General features: G+C 52.3%; 1 protein-coding gene across 2 annotated transcripts in view; it reads left to right on the top strand.

The window, feature by feature from the left end:
- Kcnk18 (potassium two pore domain channel subfamily K member 18) overlaps positions 1-3727 on the top strand; it is a 19160-nt gene extending 15433 nt beyond the window's left edge. For both annotated transcript variants that reach the window (XM_033761392.1, XM_010634536.2), the window contains one exon: positions 2248-3727. In XM_033761392.1, coding sequence (XP_033617283.1) covers positions 2248-3047 — 800 coding nt within the window. In that variant the 3' untranslated portion in view covers positions 3048-3727. The remainder of the gene's footprint in view (positions 1-2247) is intronic.
- The last annotated feature ends 13192 nt before the right edge of the window (positions 3728-16919 follow it).

Raw genomic sequence — 16919 nt, 5'->3', positions numbered from 1 at the left:
GGTTTTTTGAGACAGGGTCTCACTATGTAGTTGAGACTGACCTGGAACTCACTATGTAGCCCAGGCTGGTCTCGAACTCACAGTGATCCTCCTGCCTCAGCCTCCCGAGTGCTGGGATTACAGGCGTGTGCCACCATGTCCGGCATGGTTGCTGTGTTAATAGCTACCTCCCCACTAAACCAGAAGCCCAGCAAGATAGAATCCTGTATCTACTTTTCTCACTACCGCAGCCCCAGTCCAGGAGGTAAGCACTCTATAAACACTCACTGAGTACACACGTTGGTGTTCCAGATGCAAACTGAGGACCCCCTTCCAGGGCCACAGCTCCCCTGCATAGGGGACCCTGGTGATGTGGGCATCCCAAGCACCACCCTGTGCCCAGGAGGACAGGCTGGGGCAGGAGTTTGCCACAGGGAGCAGTGGTCCTGGAGGAGGTTGGTGCCTGGCTAGCCTAGGAATTGCCTTCAAATTAATTTACATAATTGGGCTGCATTTTCTGAATTAATTATCCTTTATGACATCAAAAATTAAACACAGGCATGAAACACAAAAGCTTCCTCCTCTGCATGTTGAAGTCATCGGAGCTTTCCCACCCCAGAGGCTGCAAGCACCTGCGTGGTCGAGCAGCTTTCTCTCTGCCCTCACACTCAGTTGGCAGAAGCTGAGGCACAGGGCGGGCAGGAGGAGCAGCCCCAGTGGAGATGGAGACACCAGGACGCTACTTCCTTTGCTGGCTTGGCAGGTCTCCGTCTCTGCAAAAGCCCTTGAGGTTGGGAGCACTGGTGCCGGCCTGAACAGCCCTGTGGATCAGACGCTACTTGTCACATTTATGCTTGGCCGTGGCACTTCATTTTCCCATGCCTCAGTTTCCCCATCTTCAAATTGTAATAACGACACCGGCCTGGGAATGTTGGTCAGTACCCACCCGCAGCAAGTGCAGTAGGCACCTATAGGCTCTGGAGGGTGAAGACACCGCACTCAGTCATTTACTGTGCGGCAATGCCCAACCCCGTGGCATCCTCCCAGCTTGTCACTATGTAAGTAGAGACTCACCTCTTACTTTATAGATCTGAAACCTGAAAATGTGAGCAATCAACTAATAGTGTAGCAAATGGCAGAGCTAGGATTTGAACCAAGGCTGTCAGCTTCTAGATTCGGGAGGCTAACAGCTTCCCTGTCATTTATGAATGTCTCTGTGTCATTTGCTAAGCCACAAATGGCGCTGAGGTCAGCAGTTCTCTTCTCTCTATTGTCCCTAATGCTACACATACTACTGGCATAGACTAAGTGCCTACTGTATAAAAACAAGGAAAGAAGAGGTCTGGACATAAGGGAGGTCAAGGGTGGCTTCTTAAAAACAAGGGTCCGTGGAAGATGAAGAAGGCGGTGAATATGACTGCCTGTCACCTGTGTTCTTCCTGTCCTTCCAAGTGAGTTGAGCCCATCCTCCTGAGGACACTCAGAAGCAGCCTCAGCAGGATGAAAGGCAATCATCTCACCCCAGAATGTGTGTGTGTCCCCTGCCAAGAGCGTCTGGAGTCAAACATCTGGATAGGTGTTGCTCCTTATTCTGAAGAGAAGCTGGTTTCATTCCCATCTGTCTTAGTTACTTCTCTTGTTGCTGAGTCAAAATGCCCAACCCTCACAAGTTAAAGGAAGAAAGGTTTACTTTAGTTTACAGTTTGTGGAGGTTTCACTCCATAATTGGCTGGATCCAAAGCAAGGCTATATTGCAGAGGGACATGGCAGAGGAAAACAGTCCATGGCATGGTAGGCAGGAAGCAGAGCCTTTTTTCTTCTTTGCCTTTTTATTCTATCTGGGCTATAAACCTATTGACTGGTGCCACCCATACCCAAGGCTAAGTCTTCCCTCTTCAGTAAATCCATCATCCACACCTAGAACTATGCAAAGCCTATCAGTTGGATATTTCTTACTTAAGTTGACACAACAGTTAGCTATCATACCATCCTTCCTCCAAAGCAGACCTAATGCCACACGATTGGTGAATACTTCAAGAAGAATATTTTGTTTTTTATTTATTCATTTTTTGGTGCTAGGGATTGCATCTTGGGCTTTATCCATGCCAAGCACATGCTTTACCAAGAATCCATACTCTAGCTCAAGGTGAATATTTTTAAATACATTGTGTACAATGTCATGCCAGGAGCAATACCAGGAAGTGTCTTTAAAACTTTTGAGAGGGTTGGGAAACTGACAACAACTCTAGAGTTTGTCTTCTTTTTCAGGTTACGGCCACCTGTTTCCTGTCACAAGGGTTGGCAGGTACTTGTGCATGCTGTACGCCCTCTTTGGAATTCCCTTGATGTTCTTGGTCCTCACAGACATAGGTGACGTCCTGGCAACCATTTTATCCAAGTCTTACAATGGGCTACGCACACTCCCTTTCTTCCTCTCTTCCCCCTCCAAGTGGTGCTCCCTCCTGCACTGCAGAAGAAAGTCTGACTCCCGTCCTGTGGATGAAGCTGTCCCTCAGATCATCGTCGGGGATGGAGAGCTCGCTGGCCCTAATTCTGGCAAGTGTCCTTCAGCCCCAGGTTCCAACACAGAGCTGTTTGAGAGATTCATCACCAAACAGCAAGAGAACTTGCTCCAACTGCCCCCACGTAACCTGGAGAAGAGCAGCTCGTGTCCTGAGCTGAGGCTGGGAAGACTCTCCTGCTCCATCATCAGCAACCTGGATGAGGTGGGACAGGAAGTAGAAAGGCTGGACGTCCCCCTCCCTGTCATCGCCCTTGTGATCTTTGCCTACATTTCCTGTGCAGCTGCCATTTTGCCCTGCTGGGAGACAGAGATGAACTTTGAGGAGGCCTTCTATTTCTGTTTTGTCACACTGACCACCATCGGGTTCGGGGACATTAAGTTAAATCACCCTCACTTCTTCTTGTTTTTCTCCATTTATATCATCATCGGAATGGAGATCGTGTGTATTGCTTTCAAGTTGATGCAAAACAGGATCATTAATATCTACAAAAATGTCATGCTATTCTTTGCCAAAGGGAAGTTTTACCACCTTGTTAAAAAGTGAAGGCTGTGTATCTCTCAAGTGACAGACAGGCTGAGCTGGTTTTCTTGCCTTGTCTATGGGTGATGTGATTAAAACCAGTGGCACTGAAGCCTGTTGTCTGAGACTCTGAGGCTTAAAAATTCCTATATGAGCCCTGAGGTCAGTCTTGAGGCCCTGCTGAAGTCTTTTTTTTTTTTTTTGTACCAGGGATCAAACTCGGGTCCTTGCGAATGAGAGGCAGGCGGCTGAACCACTGAGCTAAATCCCTGGGCCCTCTGCTGAATTCTGGCCAATGCCCTTTGTATCAGGACCTGCAGGAAATTCCACAACTATGATTCAAAAATCTAATTAATTCTCCTATCTGCTCTTTTTTTGATGGTGGTGGTAATGGGGATTTACCCAGATAGGACCTTCATATTGAGCTATATCCCTAGCCCTTTTTTATTTTGTATTTTGAGATAGGGTCTTGCTAAGTTGTTTGCTTAGGCTGTGTTTGAATTTTCAATCCTTCTGCCTCAGCTTCTTAGTGCTGGGATTACAGGCGGGCATCATCACACCTAGCTTTTTTTTGTTCCCCCATTTAAAAAATCATCACCTTATGAAGATGAGAAAATGTGATGATGTCCCTGGTTTTGTGTGACATGAGCAAAACAACAACAAGAAAAAATCACCTTTTGTCTTAGTTACTTCTTTGTTGAGACAAAATATCTGACACCCAAAGTTAAAGAAGGAAAGGTTTATTTTGGCTCACAGTTTGTAGAGGGTTTGATCCGTAGTCAGCTGTCTCCAAGGCAGGGTGGTATGGCAGAGGGAAAAATGGTCCATGGCATGGCAGGCAAGAAGCAGCAAGCCTCCCTTTCCCTTTTATCCCATCCAGGATACAAGCCTTTTGGTGATGCCACCCATGTCCAGAGTGGGCCTTCACATTATCCACACCCAGAACTACACTAAATCAATCAGTGGACTGATTTAGTACCACACATTCTTAACCCCAAGTATCGCACATTCTAGATCCAGCCAGCTCTGAAAAGCCCCACCTATGAGTCCATGAGGCTTGCATGGGGGGCATCTAGATACAAGCTATGTCACCTTTGTTGGGTACTTTGCTGTGTACTTGAATGTGTACTTCCCACTAAGTTAAACCCTTCCCAAGCTGCTCCCTGCTATTCCCAATAGAGTTAATCTAAGCAACCGCTTTCTTGAATGACTGCATGAATACATGCAAGGCCAGCCCCATCCCAGCGCCTGAAGCTACTCAGTAGGTCTGTCACCTGTGTTCTCAGGGACCTGGGAGTCTTCCTGGTGGCCTGATGCTGTGTAGACTGCTTTTCCCTCTAACCCGCACATGGATGGTGCTCCTGAGTGGGGTGGCTGATGAACGGATGGGTTCAGGACAGGGTTGCACTCGCTGGGTGACACAGTCCTGAGCTGCTTCTGAGTGGGTTGGCATGTGAACATGCTGCTCTGGGCAGCAGATGCAGGAGGTGTCCCATCCCTACGCCCTGACACACCAGCTCCCTTTGCCTCCCTTTGAATGGTCTCTGGTCACCAAAGTGTGGCCATGCTCCAGGCCAGCTTGCAGTGCTTAGTTAATGCTTCTGGAAGCAATCTGGAGTCAGTGACTAATGGAAACTGGTAGGTAAGTGACATCCCACTGCCTTGCTCCTCCCATGGGGTAACTCTGGGGTGTGCTATTTACTGGGTCCCCATTTCCCAGTGGCCTCGGGCTTCACTTGCTTGTTAGCACACTCTGCACCATCCTCCTTCATCTCCTGAGCTCACCTCCCCACTCCTCTACTGGGCCTTCTTGAGACCACTGCCTAGAGAATTCACCTGACCTCAGATCTCCTGAGGCCCTAGCCTGGAACAGGACATTAACGATAGCACGATGGTGTGTGAGCTGCTTGCATGCCTGCCAAAAAACATGAGTTGTTTACTATGTCCTTGTGTTTCTTATTAGAAGTGTCTCCCAAATCCCTCTTGCAAAAATCAACCTGGGTCCTATGATTAGCAAAATTAGTCGTTCCCTGGGGAAACGGTGTATGATATTCCAGGGGAGAATCCAGTAAAAATGCCTAGAGGTTCTGGTTTGAAAAGGAAGGAAGCACCTGCCTTTGAGAGCTTCATGGCACCATTTTCACTTCTGGCCAGTGTCAATGACTAGTTAGTCGCTATCTCTGTGGATATCTCCCACAGACACTAGATGTTCTGTGTCTTTAGCCATTGCACACCTACCGCAGGCCATAGAATTGACAAGGGGTAAGCAAGGACTAACAAAAAACACCATTCGTGGGATTTCAAGACAACTGTCCCAAGGGCTGAAGTTTCTGTAGATTTTCTTGACATTCCTCAATCACATCGGCCCAGCTACCTCAACCCCAGAAGCAACCAAGACTGGTCACACAAGTGGGACCGTGTGATTTGGCTGACGGGCTGTTTGACATTGAATGCCACAAACGCTAAGCGCTAGCTGGTTCCCAGGCTCAGGGCATCCAAAGATGAGCCAGGTACATCCTCAGAAATGCAGAAGTGATTTCCTTCTGGGAGCTGTTGACCCCTCAGTCATTCTCTTCTGTTCCAATGCAGACAAGGAGGTGGTCAGAGCAGAAAATGGCCCACTGTGACCTGCTGACCTTCATTTATTGCCCCTGACTCCTGCCCTCCACATTCCTGCCATGTGTATTTCCCGCCAAGCCTTGGCCTAGTGGTTCTCAAACCTGCCTGCACACTGAAACTTGGGAGCTTCAAACTCTTCAGTTGCCTCCTCTCCTCCTACTGTCTGTTTTAGTTCATGCCATGACAACACTACCACAGACTGAGTGCCTTAATCATTCTGCATTTATTTCTCCTGGATATGGGGGCTGGAAGTCTGAGAATGCAGAGCCAGCACGGTGAGGTTCACAGGGAGAGCCCCTCTTCCTGGTGCCACATGAGCACATATTCAGAGATCTCTGTTGCTTCCTCTTTGGATGGGGGCATTGATCCACCCTTAGGGCCCCACCCATGACCTGATCTAAACCTCATAACCTCTCAAGGCTCACTTCCATGGCACTTAGACTGGGGGACACAATCAGCACCCCCAAGACTCAGAAATGATTGGTCTCAGGTGCAGTATGGGCGCTGGAGTTTTTCAAAGGTCCCCAAGTGGACCCCGTGTGCCCAGGGCACCAGCTGCAGTCTCACCTGCAGTGGCCTTCCAGGCTCCGTCCACTGTGGCCTCCTCTAGGTGATGTTTCCGGACCCCCCAATGTGGTCACTCTTGTTTCTTCTTGCTCCCTCTGAATCCTCTGTTACAGGATGATGAGGTTCTTGCCTTTGCCTCCGCTCTGAGCCCCGGGCTGCCCAAATAAAGCAACTATGTCTTGTCACCGTTGTCCTCTCCGTTTTAATCCTCCTACCCGTACTCTGCAGTGGCCCCCACATGGAATGAATGGTGAGGGTGGAGCCCTGGACAGGTACAGGGCGGTGAGGGGCACAGGGCTCTGGCTGGCCAGGCCCCCACAGGCTGGAACGGAACCTGTCCCAGAGACAGCCATCGGTGGCTGGTCATGAGACGGGGCTGTGCCTCTCCTGGCAGGGCTTTGCTTGAAGGACCCCCAACACCTTACCCAGGGGGACCCAGCCCCACGGGAGGGCTGCTTGGCCTCAGCTTCGCTAAAGTCCATCTCCCCAGTCAGGGGGCCCGGAAGTTGCCCCAGAGGCTCCAGGACTCTTGAGGGGAGGGGGCGGCTTGGGGGGTCACCTGCTGCGTTGCCCACCTGGGGCAAAGCGCCTTGTGCCCTGGCGTAGCCCATCTCTGACCTCCCAGCACCCGGACCAAAGCCTGGGGGAGCGGGGAGCTGGCCCAGCGGCTGTGGGGTCGTTTTGCCCCCTTGGTCCCCAGCCTGGCACGAGGTATTGTTAGAGTTTCAGGGGGAGAAACGGAAGCTTGGAGAATTAGGCCAAAGAGATGGGGACAGGAACAAAGGAAGCCACTCTGAGAGGCCAAGCCCCGGGAACGCAAGGGGCTGCGAAAGCCGGCTCTGTGCACAGAGGCACAGCGGGTCTCGGCCTGGCCTTCGGGAGGGGCTCTAAACTGCCGCAGCCACTCAGTCTCCGTTCCTCAGGGTACAGCGGCCGGCTTGCAATTCCTCAATGAGCCACCAGGTGACGGCACCAGACCGCGTGGACTCCGCGCACTGGCACCAGCAGGTGGCGCCTAGGCCGCACCCGCCAGATGGCTCCTCGGCCACACCGGAAAGGGCCTACACGGAGGGAAATGTCAGTGCCTGGGTCCTCCGACGCTTATCTTCCTCCGTGGCCCCTGAGGGAGGTCGCCTCGGACTCTTGTCCTCACCTCCGTCCCCGACAAGGGGCGCTTCGGATCGCTGGCTTCTGTCACTCAAACCAGTCCAGTCCTGAAATCTCACGGCGTGACACGGCTCCCCTTCCCTCCCGGTCCTTTGGGCACCTGGGCAGAGACACACTGCGCAGCGTGGAGCGCGTGCAGAAGTCCTGGGCCCCTGGAAACCAGTGTGTGTCGGGGGGTGTCTGTGGGCGAGGCCCCAGACGGTTACCGGGGCTACACTGCTGGGTGACTTCATGCCGTGGGGTAGAATCCCACTGTGTTTGGGGAGGGCTGGGGGCAGACAGGCTGGGAACAGGTGGCGCTTGAGACCCAGGAGACCTGGCTGTGCCCAGGAGCTGGGAAGATGCCGGTTCTGGCTCTGTTCAGAAGGTCTGGGCTTGGTCTGGACAGTCCAATGGTCTTGCTGACCTCTAGCGCTTGGGCATCCTGCCCTATATCACCAGAAGAGTAGCTGCTGCTTTGACAAGTGGGGAGCAGAAGGTGCCCTGGTGTCCAAGACCAGGATACTGGCACATGGGCTGTTGTAGGATTGCTCTGCTGGATACTGCCTTACTTCCGAGTGTGCCCAGAAAGTGGGAGACAGGAAGGAAACCCATGGTGACAAGCAGCTAATATGTGTCAGGCTCTGTACCCGTTTGCACAGCCAGTTCTTCTGGCTGTGTCCCTGTGGCCCACAGCACAGCACTGGCACGTGAAAGGTACTTGGTAAGCATCTGTTGCTCACTTGAATCCCTGTCACCAGTCTACGGAGAAGGTCAGCCTTGTTTCTTGGGTCAGAGCCTTTGTCCCTGCTAGCTGTGCCAGATCCCAGGGGTGGGCCTGCCCAGCCCCTGAAGAAGAAGATGGTGCCCCAGAGCAAGGACCAGTCTTCTCACTCTCCTTAAATTGCTGTGGAGGGAAGAGCTGGTTGCCTAGAAAGCCAGGGAAGTGTAAGCCCAGAGAGTTCCTGCTTACTTGGGGCCTTGCACGGATAGGGGAGTCCTCACAACGTGCTGGAACAATGATGTGTTTTGTATTTGTCAGCACTGTGAAGCGTGTAGCTTACTATTTTTTTTCTCATTCTAAATAAATACTCATGTTTGTGAATGCTCTCAAACAAGTAATTTTGTACCTTTTCTTAAAGACCTGAATTGTATGGGTGTCCTCCAAGCCTAACCCACACTGGCTGAGTGACACACGGCAGGAGGGAGCGCTGGCCCCTGGAGCTAGTCCCTCAGGCCTTCCCAGCCTCCTCCCGGGATAGAGGTCTCACTACATTGCTGTCGCCACTGGGCCTGCTCCTGCCACAGCAGCCATCCACCCACAGGAGCATAGCCTTCAGGCTTGAGTCACGAGCTACAGGAGTCAGAAAGCGGGCCTGCCAGGGACACACCAAAACCCTGGGCCCTGCCTGCGATGTCGCCAAGAAAGTGACTGATGGAAGGGCGAAGAGGAGGCCAGTCAGACTGCCGTCCCAGCTCCTGCAGCAGCCCTGACATCCTGCCGGCCAGGAAGTGGTGGCAGGGTCTGGTAAAATCATTGCCTATGGACACAGGCTGCCTGGTCAGCCTTGAATCTTGGTAGGTTTCTTGACTTGTTGCATAAACACAGAAACAGTAGCACCTCAAAGGGCTGTTGTGAGGCTCAAAAGAGATAAATGCACCAGAAATGCTGTGGCGCTGTGCCAGTTCTGCAAGACCTAGAGACACCCAGCTGTCCCCACCACTGTGTTTAGGAGACCTATACTGGCACATGACAGCTATCGCTAGCACCCTGCAGGGTCTGGCTCAGGAAGATGGGAAAGATGGCAAGGCCTGAGCCCCAGGCCCAGTGTATTTCATACTGACTCATGGGGTACGACGCACACTAAGGCCGCAGTCCAGGGCCCTGCAGGACAGGCAGCCCCAGCGGTGCCCTAGCACACTTTCGGTGAGAGGCATTCTGCCCCTTCCCACCCAGTGACCTTGGGCTGTGGGGAACAGCTCTTCCCTACCCCAGCCTATGGTTGCCACTTTCTTGGGGCTCCCAAACTGCCACACTTGCCTGACACTCTCATCAGCTTTACTGGCCCCTTTGTGCCTGCTGCTCCAGCCTTGCTCCTTGGACCATTTGCTTCTCGTCGTCTTCAGGCCCATCACTTGGGTGGGTATATACGCCGTCTCCCCCAGATCTGCAGATTCCAGATGCCCACCCAGCACCTCCGTTCCAGAGCCCCCCAAGCCCAGTGATGGCAGCTCCAGCCTCCAGCAGCACAGTGATGGCTGAAGGGTGGCAGAGTCAGCTCTCTTCCCCTCCCACTTTTATTGGGGAGCCCCGGCTCCTGGTTGTACAGGGGCACAGGGGCTGCACATTTGTATTTGTAGGGGAAGGGACAGCCACCAGGGTGGTGACAGACTCCCCTTCCCCATACCTCGTAAGGATGACTGCGGAGCTGGCTGGGCCCATCCTCACCCTGTATCCCCACCCAGCTCTCTGGAAGCCAAGCACAACCAGGGCTGGCGGTGGGTCGGATGTGGTTGTTGCCATGGTGACCCATGAGCATCTCTGTTTAGCAGAGAACTTTGAAGATGACTTGGACACAGGACAACAAAGGGTCCCCGCTCCCATCTCAAATGCAAAGTGTGGCCTCTTTTCATCCTCCCTGGTCTAGCCACTCTGCTTTTGTTCTCTCAATTAAGGTAGGAGAAATGTATTTCAAGTGCAATACATTTCAAACATAGGCAATTAAGGACCCTCTCTGAAATTCAAGCGCCCTTTAGTCTCTTCACAAAGTAGCTGTGTTTGTAGGAAAATGGAGGGGACAGTGCAAAGGCTGTAGTCTCTTATTCAGCAAGTATTTACTGAGTGCCAGTCCTTTGCCAGCACCTGTCCCATGCCTCAGTTTCCCCCAACAACAGAAAGGGTATTGAACTGGCCCAGGAGTTTTTGTGGGATGTTTTCTAAGACCATATGAAGATCATTTTAGCTCTGTCATCTCCCTTTTGTCTGGAATATCTTTGCCCTGCTCTGTTTTGAATATTTGGCTTCCCTGTAATATTTTGTTCAGAGCCCATAATTTAAAAATAAACTGTGGGGTTGGAACACAAAACCTGGCCAAGGATTCCTTAACAAAAGTTTTTTCCAGATGAAATGTTCTGTGACTCCGACTGCCAGGAGGAAGGACACAAGCCTGCCTGGGGTGGTGGACGGACACCCCTTCCTGACGTGGAATAGGGCAAGGGCCTGGGCGAGTGTGGCAGGGACGCCAAGCCCTGTTCTGCTTCTCCCCAAGGTGACGAAGAGCTTCACCTCAAAGCCATCTGCCCGTCACACGGGCCGCCCTCGCCCCACCTCTCGGAGGCCAGCAGCCCGAAAGCACGGGGTCCTCTCCGGTGCCCTGCCAGGCTGCTTCGCCACGCCCCCCCCCATGGGGACTTGGGGTCCGCTCTCTCTCCCCTGCCAGTGCCTTCCCAGAGCGGGTTTGCTGACAGACTCCAGAGAAGGCGCAGGAGCCCTCCTGGCAGCATGGTTCCCTGGGCACTGCCTTTCTGCTCGGCTGCTCCTGGGTTTTCTTTAGAAGCACACACTGGCGGACCCGGCCAGGGGCAGCGGGCAGGGGCGCCCCCTGCCGGTTCCGCCTCTCCCTGCTCAGCGCCCTCCCTCTTTCTGCCCATATGACTGAGGGGCACCAGGCTCGGTCAATGAAGTCGATCTGTGTCTTTCCCCCAAGGCCATCGACACTGCCTGAGCAGGGAAGGAAAGTGGGTCAGGGGCCCAGGTGCTGCCACCCTCTGTCTTGGGGCCCTGCAGGAAAGCACCGGCCATCTCCCTGAGGCCCAGCAAGGCCTGGGACCCCTGCAGGTTCCAGCTGTTATTCTGGCCCCTGGGCTGAGTCTTCTCATATTTCTTTCTCTGGGATGCAAACCCCTTCTCTAAGAAAGCCCAATGAATGGGAAATGCAAAGACTCTGCCTTGGAGAACAGCTTATACCCAACACCCTGAGAGTGCTGGGCTCTCTCTTCAAATTTTCCTTGCAGTCTCATGCAGAGCTTGGAGAATCCAGGGAGCCAGGGCTGTGGCCTCCACTTCCTTCCACGTGGATGGATCTCTGGGGACCTGGACTACCCGGGTCCCTCGGAAGAGCACAGGAAGCCCTGCAGAAGTAACCACCCATGGGGGAGGCAACCAGCCTTGTGGGCCGGTTGGGCCTTGGTGCCCCCACCCTAGGGAGCCCCCTGCCTGAGGGTTCCTGGCCCATTCCACTCAGTACCCAGAGCTTCACTAACCCTACTCTGCCTCCTTTTTGCCCATCCTAGTTCTTCTAGAGCTGAAGACTAACTGGGCTCTTTTCTCCCACCTCAGCTCCCAGCCTGCCCCTGCCAAAGGACGCCCCAGTGTGGGCTCTATGTCCCAGCCTCTCCCTTGCCCACAGAGCACTGCAGAGCTCCATGGACTGCGATGTGGGATTTTCCCATTTCTAAATGGGAAAGTTGATTACTGGTCAGGCCCTACTCCCTGTGACCTCCATGAGGGCAGGAGGACTGATTAACTCACCACTGTGTCTTTGGAGCCTGGCACAAGGCTTAGGACATGGTAGGTGCAATAAATGTGAACAAACCACAGGTATACGACAAAGGTTATACTATGTGCCCTGACCACAGCACACGGAAAGGTCCCCACCACCCTAAATTCCAGGGTCCTTCTGGAAACTTCAAGGTTTTGGTGACCAAGGTTCTGAGCCCATAAACAGCTGGCCAGGACGTATAGAAGAGGGGGCCACCTCTACAGCTCTCCTCCTGAGAGAGGCAGGCAGGGGGCTTTCACTTCCTTTTGGGGCAGGAAGCACGGAAGCTCAGAGGATGAAGGAGGTGAGCACGGTCCTAAGGTCGCTGAGGCAAGAAAGGGTGCCAGGTGGTGCCTGCAGGTTCCCAAAGCCTCTGTGCTCCACCGCCTTCCATGAGGAAACAGCGGGCTTGTGGGGAAGTGGGCTTTTGAGGGAGCTCTGTCTACCAAGGAAAAAGGCCTGCTCTTTCACCTATCCATGCCACTCCTAGGAGCTTTGGATAGTTGAGAGTTGCGTGGGTGAGAAGAAGCGAGGTGATGGGCATTGTTACCAGGGCAGTCCATGGACACGTCCATTCCACAGACAGCAGTTAGGTAAATTACTGTGCTTTCGCACACTGGACGCCTTCGAACCACTGAAACTGAAACTGCTTATAATCAACATACATTACTTTTGTGGGAAGGCAAAAGCAATATATATATATATATATATTTCAATTATAGAGATGATTTGCAACAAAAGCATATTGTTACCAAAGTTCAACTCCAGGGGCAGCAACTGTGCCCAGGGCATCACGGCTTGGCAGCTTCCGGCAAGGTTTCACTTCTCGACTGGAGTAGGAGTCACGGCACAGTTATTCTCCCGTAGAAGACACATTTGTGCCCTCTTCTGTATGCGTGATCTATGTCATAATGGAAGTGCGAGAACAAAGTGACAGGAACTGGTGCTAGAGATGTCTTCCAAAGATACAGGAGCACAGAGAATTACGACTGGGAAGTAACCAAACTTCACCTCTCCGAGCTCCTCCTGCACGCATTATCTCCTTTCCCTGGCACTAATTGCTGTCAACATCATAGCGGGTGGCAAACACCCGTCCAGAGCTGGCCCGTCTGCATTTCACACTAAACCTTGTAGGTATAGATTTGAGAATAAATTAGCTTTCCTAAATTGGATCATCCCAGACATGCTCTTTTGTGAACTTTGGTTTGACTGACGAATAACGTACCAAAATGTTCCGTGGTAAACCCTGAACTACTTAACTTCTCTCAAGCAGTCCCTGGGTGTCCACAGTGCAGGTGACAATCGCTTACCCTTGTGCGACTGTCTGTGCTGACATTTGGGAGGCTCCTGGCATTGTCCTAGTGCGATTCTGAAATCATATAAATGAAGTGACATGCAAATAGCTGATTTTGAAGGGCTTCCTCTCCTCATCCATTTGCTTCTATTGGAGGAGTTTCCTGAACGCAGGGCTTGTAGGCGACATCGCACCTGTCTGGGACGACTCAGATGAATTGGGGTCGCAAGACTTGGAACTTCAAGGTGAGACTAAGGAAGTTGTCCTTTCAGGGGCCATACTGGGCCACCTGTGCAGAGAAGTTCTGACCAGAACCTTTCCCAAAGTGTCCCAGGAAAGGGTCTGTGTGTGTGCGTGTCTGTGTGTGCACACGCACGTGTGGCTGCAACACCCAAGTGACAGTTTGCAGGGAGACAGCATCTTCCGCAAGACAACAGTCAATGTAAATCCAATTGGACATAATGACAGGATTTCTCTCCCCCTTGGAGACGGTGACAGTGATTTCTCAGATGCCTTTTAGTTACAGACACGTATCTGAACAACATAATTGGGTTGGGTCTCTCCAGCCTGCCCTATTGGACTATTGATTATCTACTAACATCTCCTGCCCTGTGGATGTCTGGACGTGCAGCTGGCATAGCAAGTGGGCGAAGACAGCTTGAGTGGGAGCCTCCGGGAAGCCGCATCTGAGGCTGAGGTCCCTGCTGCTTGGGACCTCCTGCGAGCACCAGCCCATGGCTCCCACAGTGTGGGACACCAGCTGCCCGAAGCCATGAAGGACCAGGAAGAGAGTTCCAGCCCCCACTGCCCTGGCCTCACACCTGTGTGACCTTGGGCACAGCACTGTCCCTCTCTGGGTCTGCTTCCTTGCGTTCCAAAGGCATTGTCAGCCTCCATGCCCCTGGGGCCCCTCGGACACTGACACCCCATCTCAACCTGGGCTAACAATCTGCAACGTGAGCTACAGATGTAAGTTACACAGGTAATATAGAGCTTTCTAACTGCCACATTGCAAAAGCGAAAAGAAACCAGTGAAACTATTTTAATAATATATTTTATTTAACCCAACATATCTAAAATATTATCACTTCGGCATCTAAACAATATGACCATAACTAAGTTTGCAGACTTTCACACTGTCTTCGAAACCCAGCCCGAGCTATACCCGCAGCACATCGCACGCAGCTCACTCTGCTTGTGTTTCAAGCGCCTCTTCATGGCCACAGGGACCTGGTGGCTGTGGAGTTAGCAAGAACGCACCTGTCTGGAGCGCAGACCCCACTCTGGTCCTAGGGCTTCAACAGCCAGTGCCGTGCCAGCCCTGGGCACTTGTCTATGCTGTACGAGGCATTTCATGTTCTCTCAGGGAGGCAGGAGAGGGAGGCACAGTCCTCAGCTTTTGAGGAGCCAAGGGTCCTATTGGAAGAAAAAGAAGAGAGAACAGGAGAGGAGATGATGGGAGGAAAGGAGAGAGGAGGAGAGGAGAGGAAGGGAAAGGGCAAAGAACAAGTCCAGATGAAACTGCTGGGAACAGCGGCAGCTGGCAAGGGCTTTAGCGGGCACTTAAGCGGGGCCTTTGTGTTCTCCGAGGTGTAAGCCCAGGCCAGACTCTGGTTACGTGAAGTTTGACTTTCAAGAGAAGACTTGAATATGATTTGGGGGCTGGAAATAGGATATGGAAAGTTAGAAGGAGGAAATCTATACGATTGAGGACTGTTTCTGTGGCATGGAGGGGGTCAGTCCGATAGAGCAGAGAGCAGAGTTTAAGGGTGGCATGGTAGGCATTGCAAACAACCTTAAAAACCAGCAAAAGCATTTAGACATGAGGTATAATTACCTTATGCTTTTGAGCTGGGTGGGAGTTTGTTGAAAGAAAGTCATGCTTTCTGCAGATGTACTAAGGCCGTGATGGGCGGAGGCAGTCCCAGGGCTGGCCATCCAGTTAGGAGGCTGCTGCATCTGGTGCCTGGGACACAGAAGGAAGGGCAGCCACCCGAGAGAATCCGAGGAAGCCTGCATCACGGCACAGACCTTCCGCTCGATGGTGACACTGTGACCGTGCAGTGACATTGGGCATTTTGCTTCTGGCTGGGCTCCCCCCATCCCCTCCACTGGCAGGAAGGGCATTCGTGGAAAGTGATCAAACCGACAGAGGCTCAGTCAGCCAGGAGCGCAGGTAGGGCATGGGGTGCTGCAGGGAACTGTGGGGAGGAGGGGATGAATGATTCCATCACTTGGGGCTTCAGCCTGTGAGGAAACAGCTTCTGGCTGCATCATGAATGCAGCGGGCATTTGGACAAATAAATGAGGGGGTGGTGGGTGAAAGGCTTTCAAAACCAAGTCAGGTGAGAGGAGGTATGGGCCTAGATAGGTCCCCTTGGATGGGTGGATATTCTGGGCGGAGGCACAGTCTCCCAGCTGGGCTGGGGACAGCACCGTCTCTAGCCTGCAAAGAGACAGCCAGTCAAGGCAGAGGTCCCATAGGTGGGTGCCTGACCACTGTTCCAGTGAGTCATCCTCAGATGGCAAACTCAATGCTTAAGCAACCAGGGAGCTTGGGTCAGTGGGGGGTACTTAGAGCTCTTTCTTGCCAGGCAGCCTGAGGCTCCAGGATGAGAGGAAGAACAGATAAGGGAGGCCCCACCCTAACCCAGCTGGGAGAGAGAAGACAATAGCCAGTATTAACTTTTTTTTTTTAATTTATTTATTGAACTTGGGTCCTTGCACTTGCAAGGCAGGCCACCTAACCTCCTCGGCCCTAGTATTAACATTTCAATGATGTCAGGAAGAACCAGGACTGGAAGGCTTAGGGACCTATCAACAGGGAGCAGGGTCACCTGCATAGTGTGAGGGAGAGCTTTCCCATCTGTTTACTGCTGACCTACCTGTGTCCTGATGGAAGACAGGAAGGATAAGGGGGGAACCAGAGGGAAAAGCAGGAAGGATGCTGTAGCAGTAGGAATAGCCTTAGCAAAGGCCCTGGGGTAGGAAGGAGCAAGGGTATATACAGATGGAAGACTGGGGATGAGATTGCGATAATCAGATAGGACAGGAGAGCCTCCGAGTGGTACAAGAGGCAGGGTGAAGACTCTTAGGCCAGATCTCCCTGGCTATGATGCCAGAGTCCTGAGGGTACACAGAGACATCAGAAGTCCAGCAAGAGCCCAGACAATCATAAGGGAATTTGACCTTAAGTGAGAGGACAAAAACAGATGTGACAAATTAAGATGGAGAGTGTGCTCAGGGCCAGGCCCGGCATGTCCCATTGAAGCCACACTGAAGACCTGAGACACCATCCCGAGCGTGAGGCCATTGAAGGGGTAGACAGAGTGACACGGCCACCACGGTGCCTGGGAGCTCTCTTGGCTGTGAGGAGCTTGCACTGTGGGAGGCCAGGGTGGTCCCTGGGCAGTCACCAGGAGGGCATCATGCCAGTCCGGGTGGGAGTAGAGGAAAGAGGTGTAAGGTCAGATGGTCCTCCAGATGGGTCAGTGATTCTATTAAAGTGGCCAAACCCAGAGACCCACATCTACAGATAATGCTGCATGAAGCCAGTTAATTCAGTGATTGAATTATTAAGTTAGGGCAGCTATGACTTAATTTCATTGGCCATCGGCAAGGCATCCTTCACACAAATTGACATTTGCTTTGCTGTTCCCTCTTTCTCACAATGGGAACAATTGATCGGATTAAGTTTTGTGCAGATTTTTTTTTTTTTTTTTTTTTTTT

Source organism: Fukomys damarensis, unplaced genomic scaffold, assembly GCF_012274545.1.
Source record: "Fukomys damarensis isolate Sample0158 unplaced genomic scaffold, DMR_v1.0_HiC HiC_scaffold_8, whole genome shotgun sequence".
NCBI lineage: Eukaryota > Metazoa > Chordata > Mammalia > Rodentia > Bathyergidae > Fukomys > Fukomys damarensis.
This window is presented reverse-complemented; position numbering and strand designations above follow the sequence as displayed.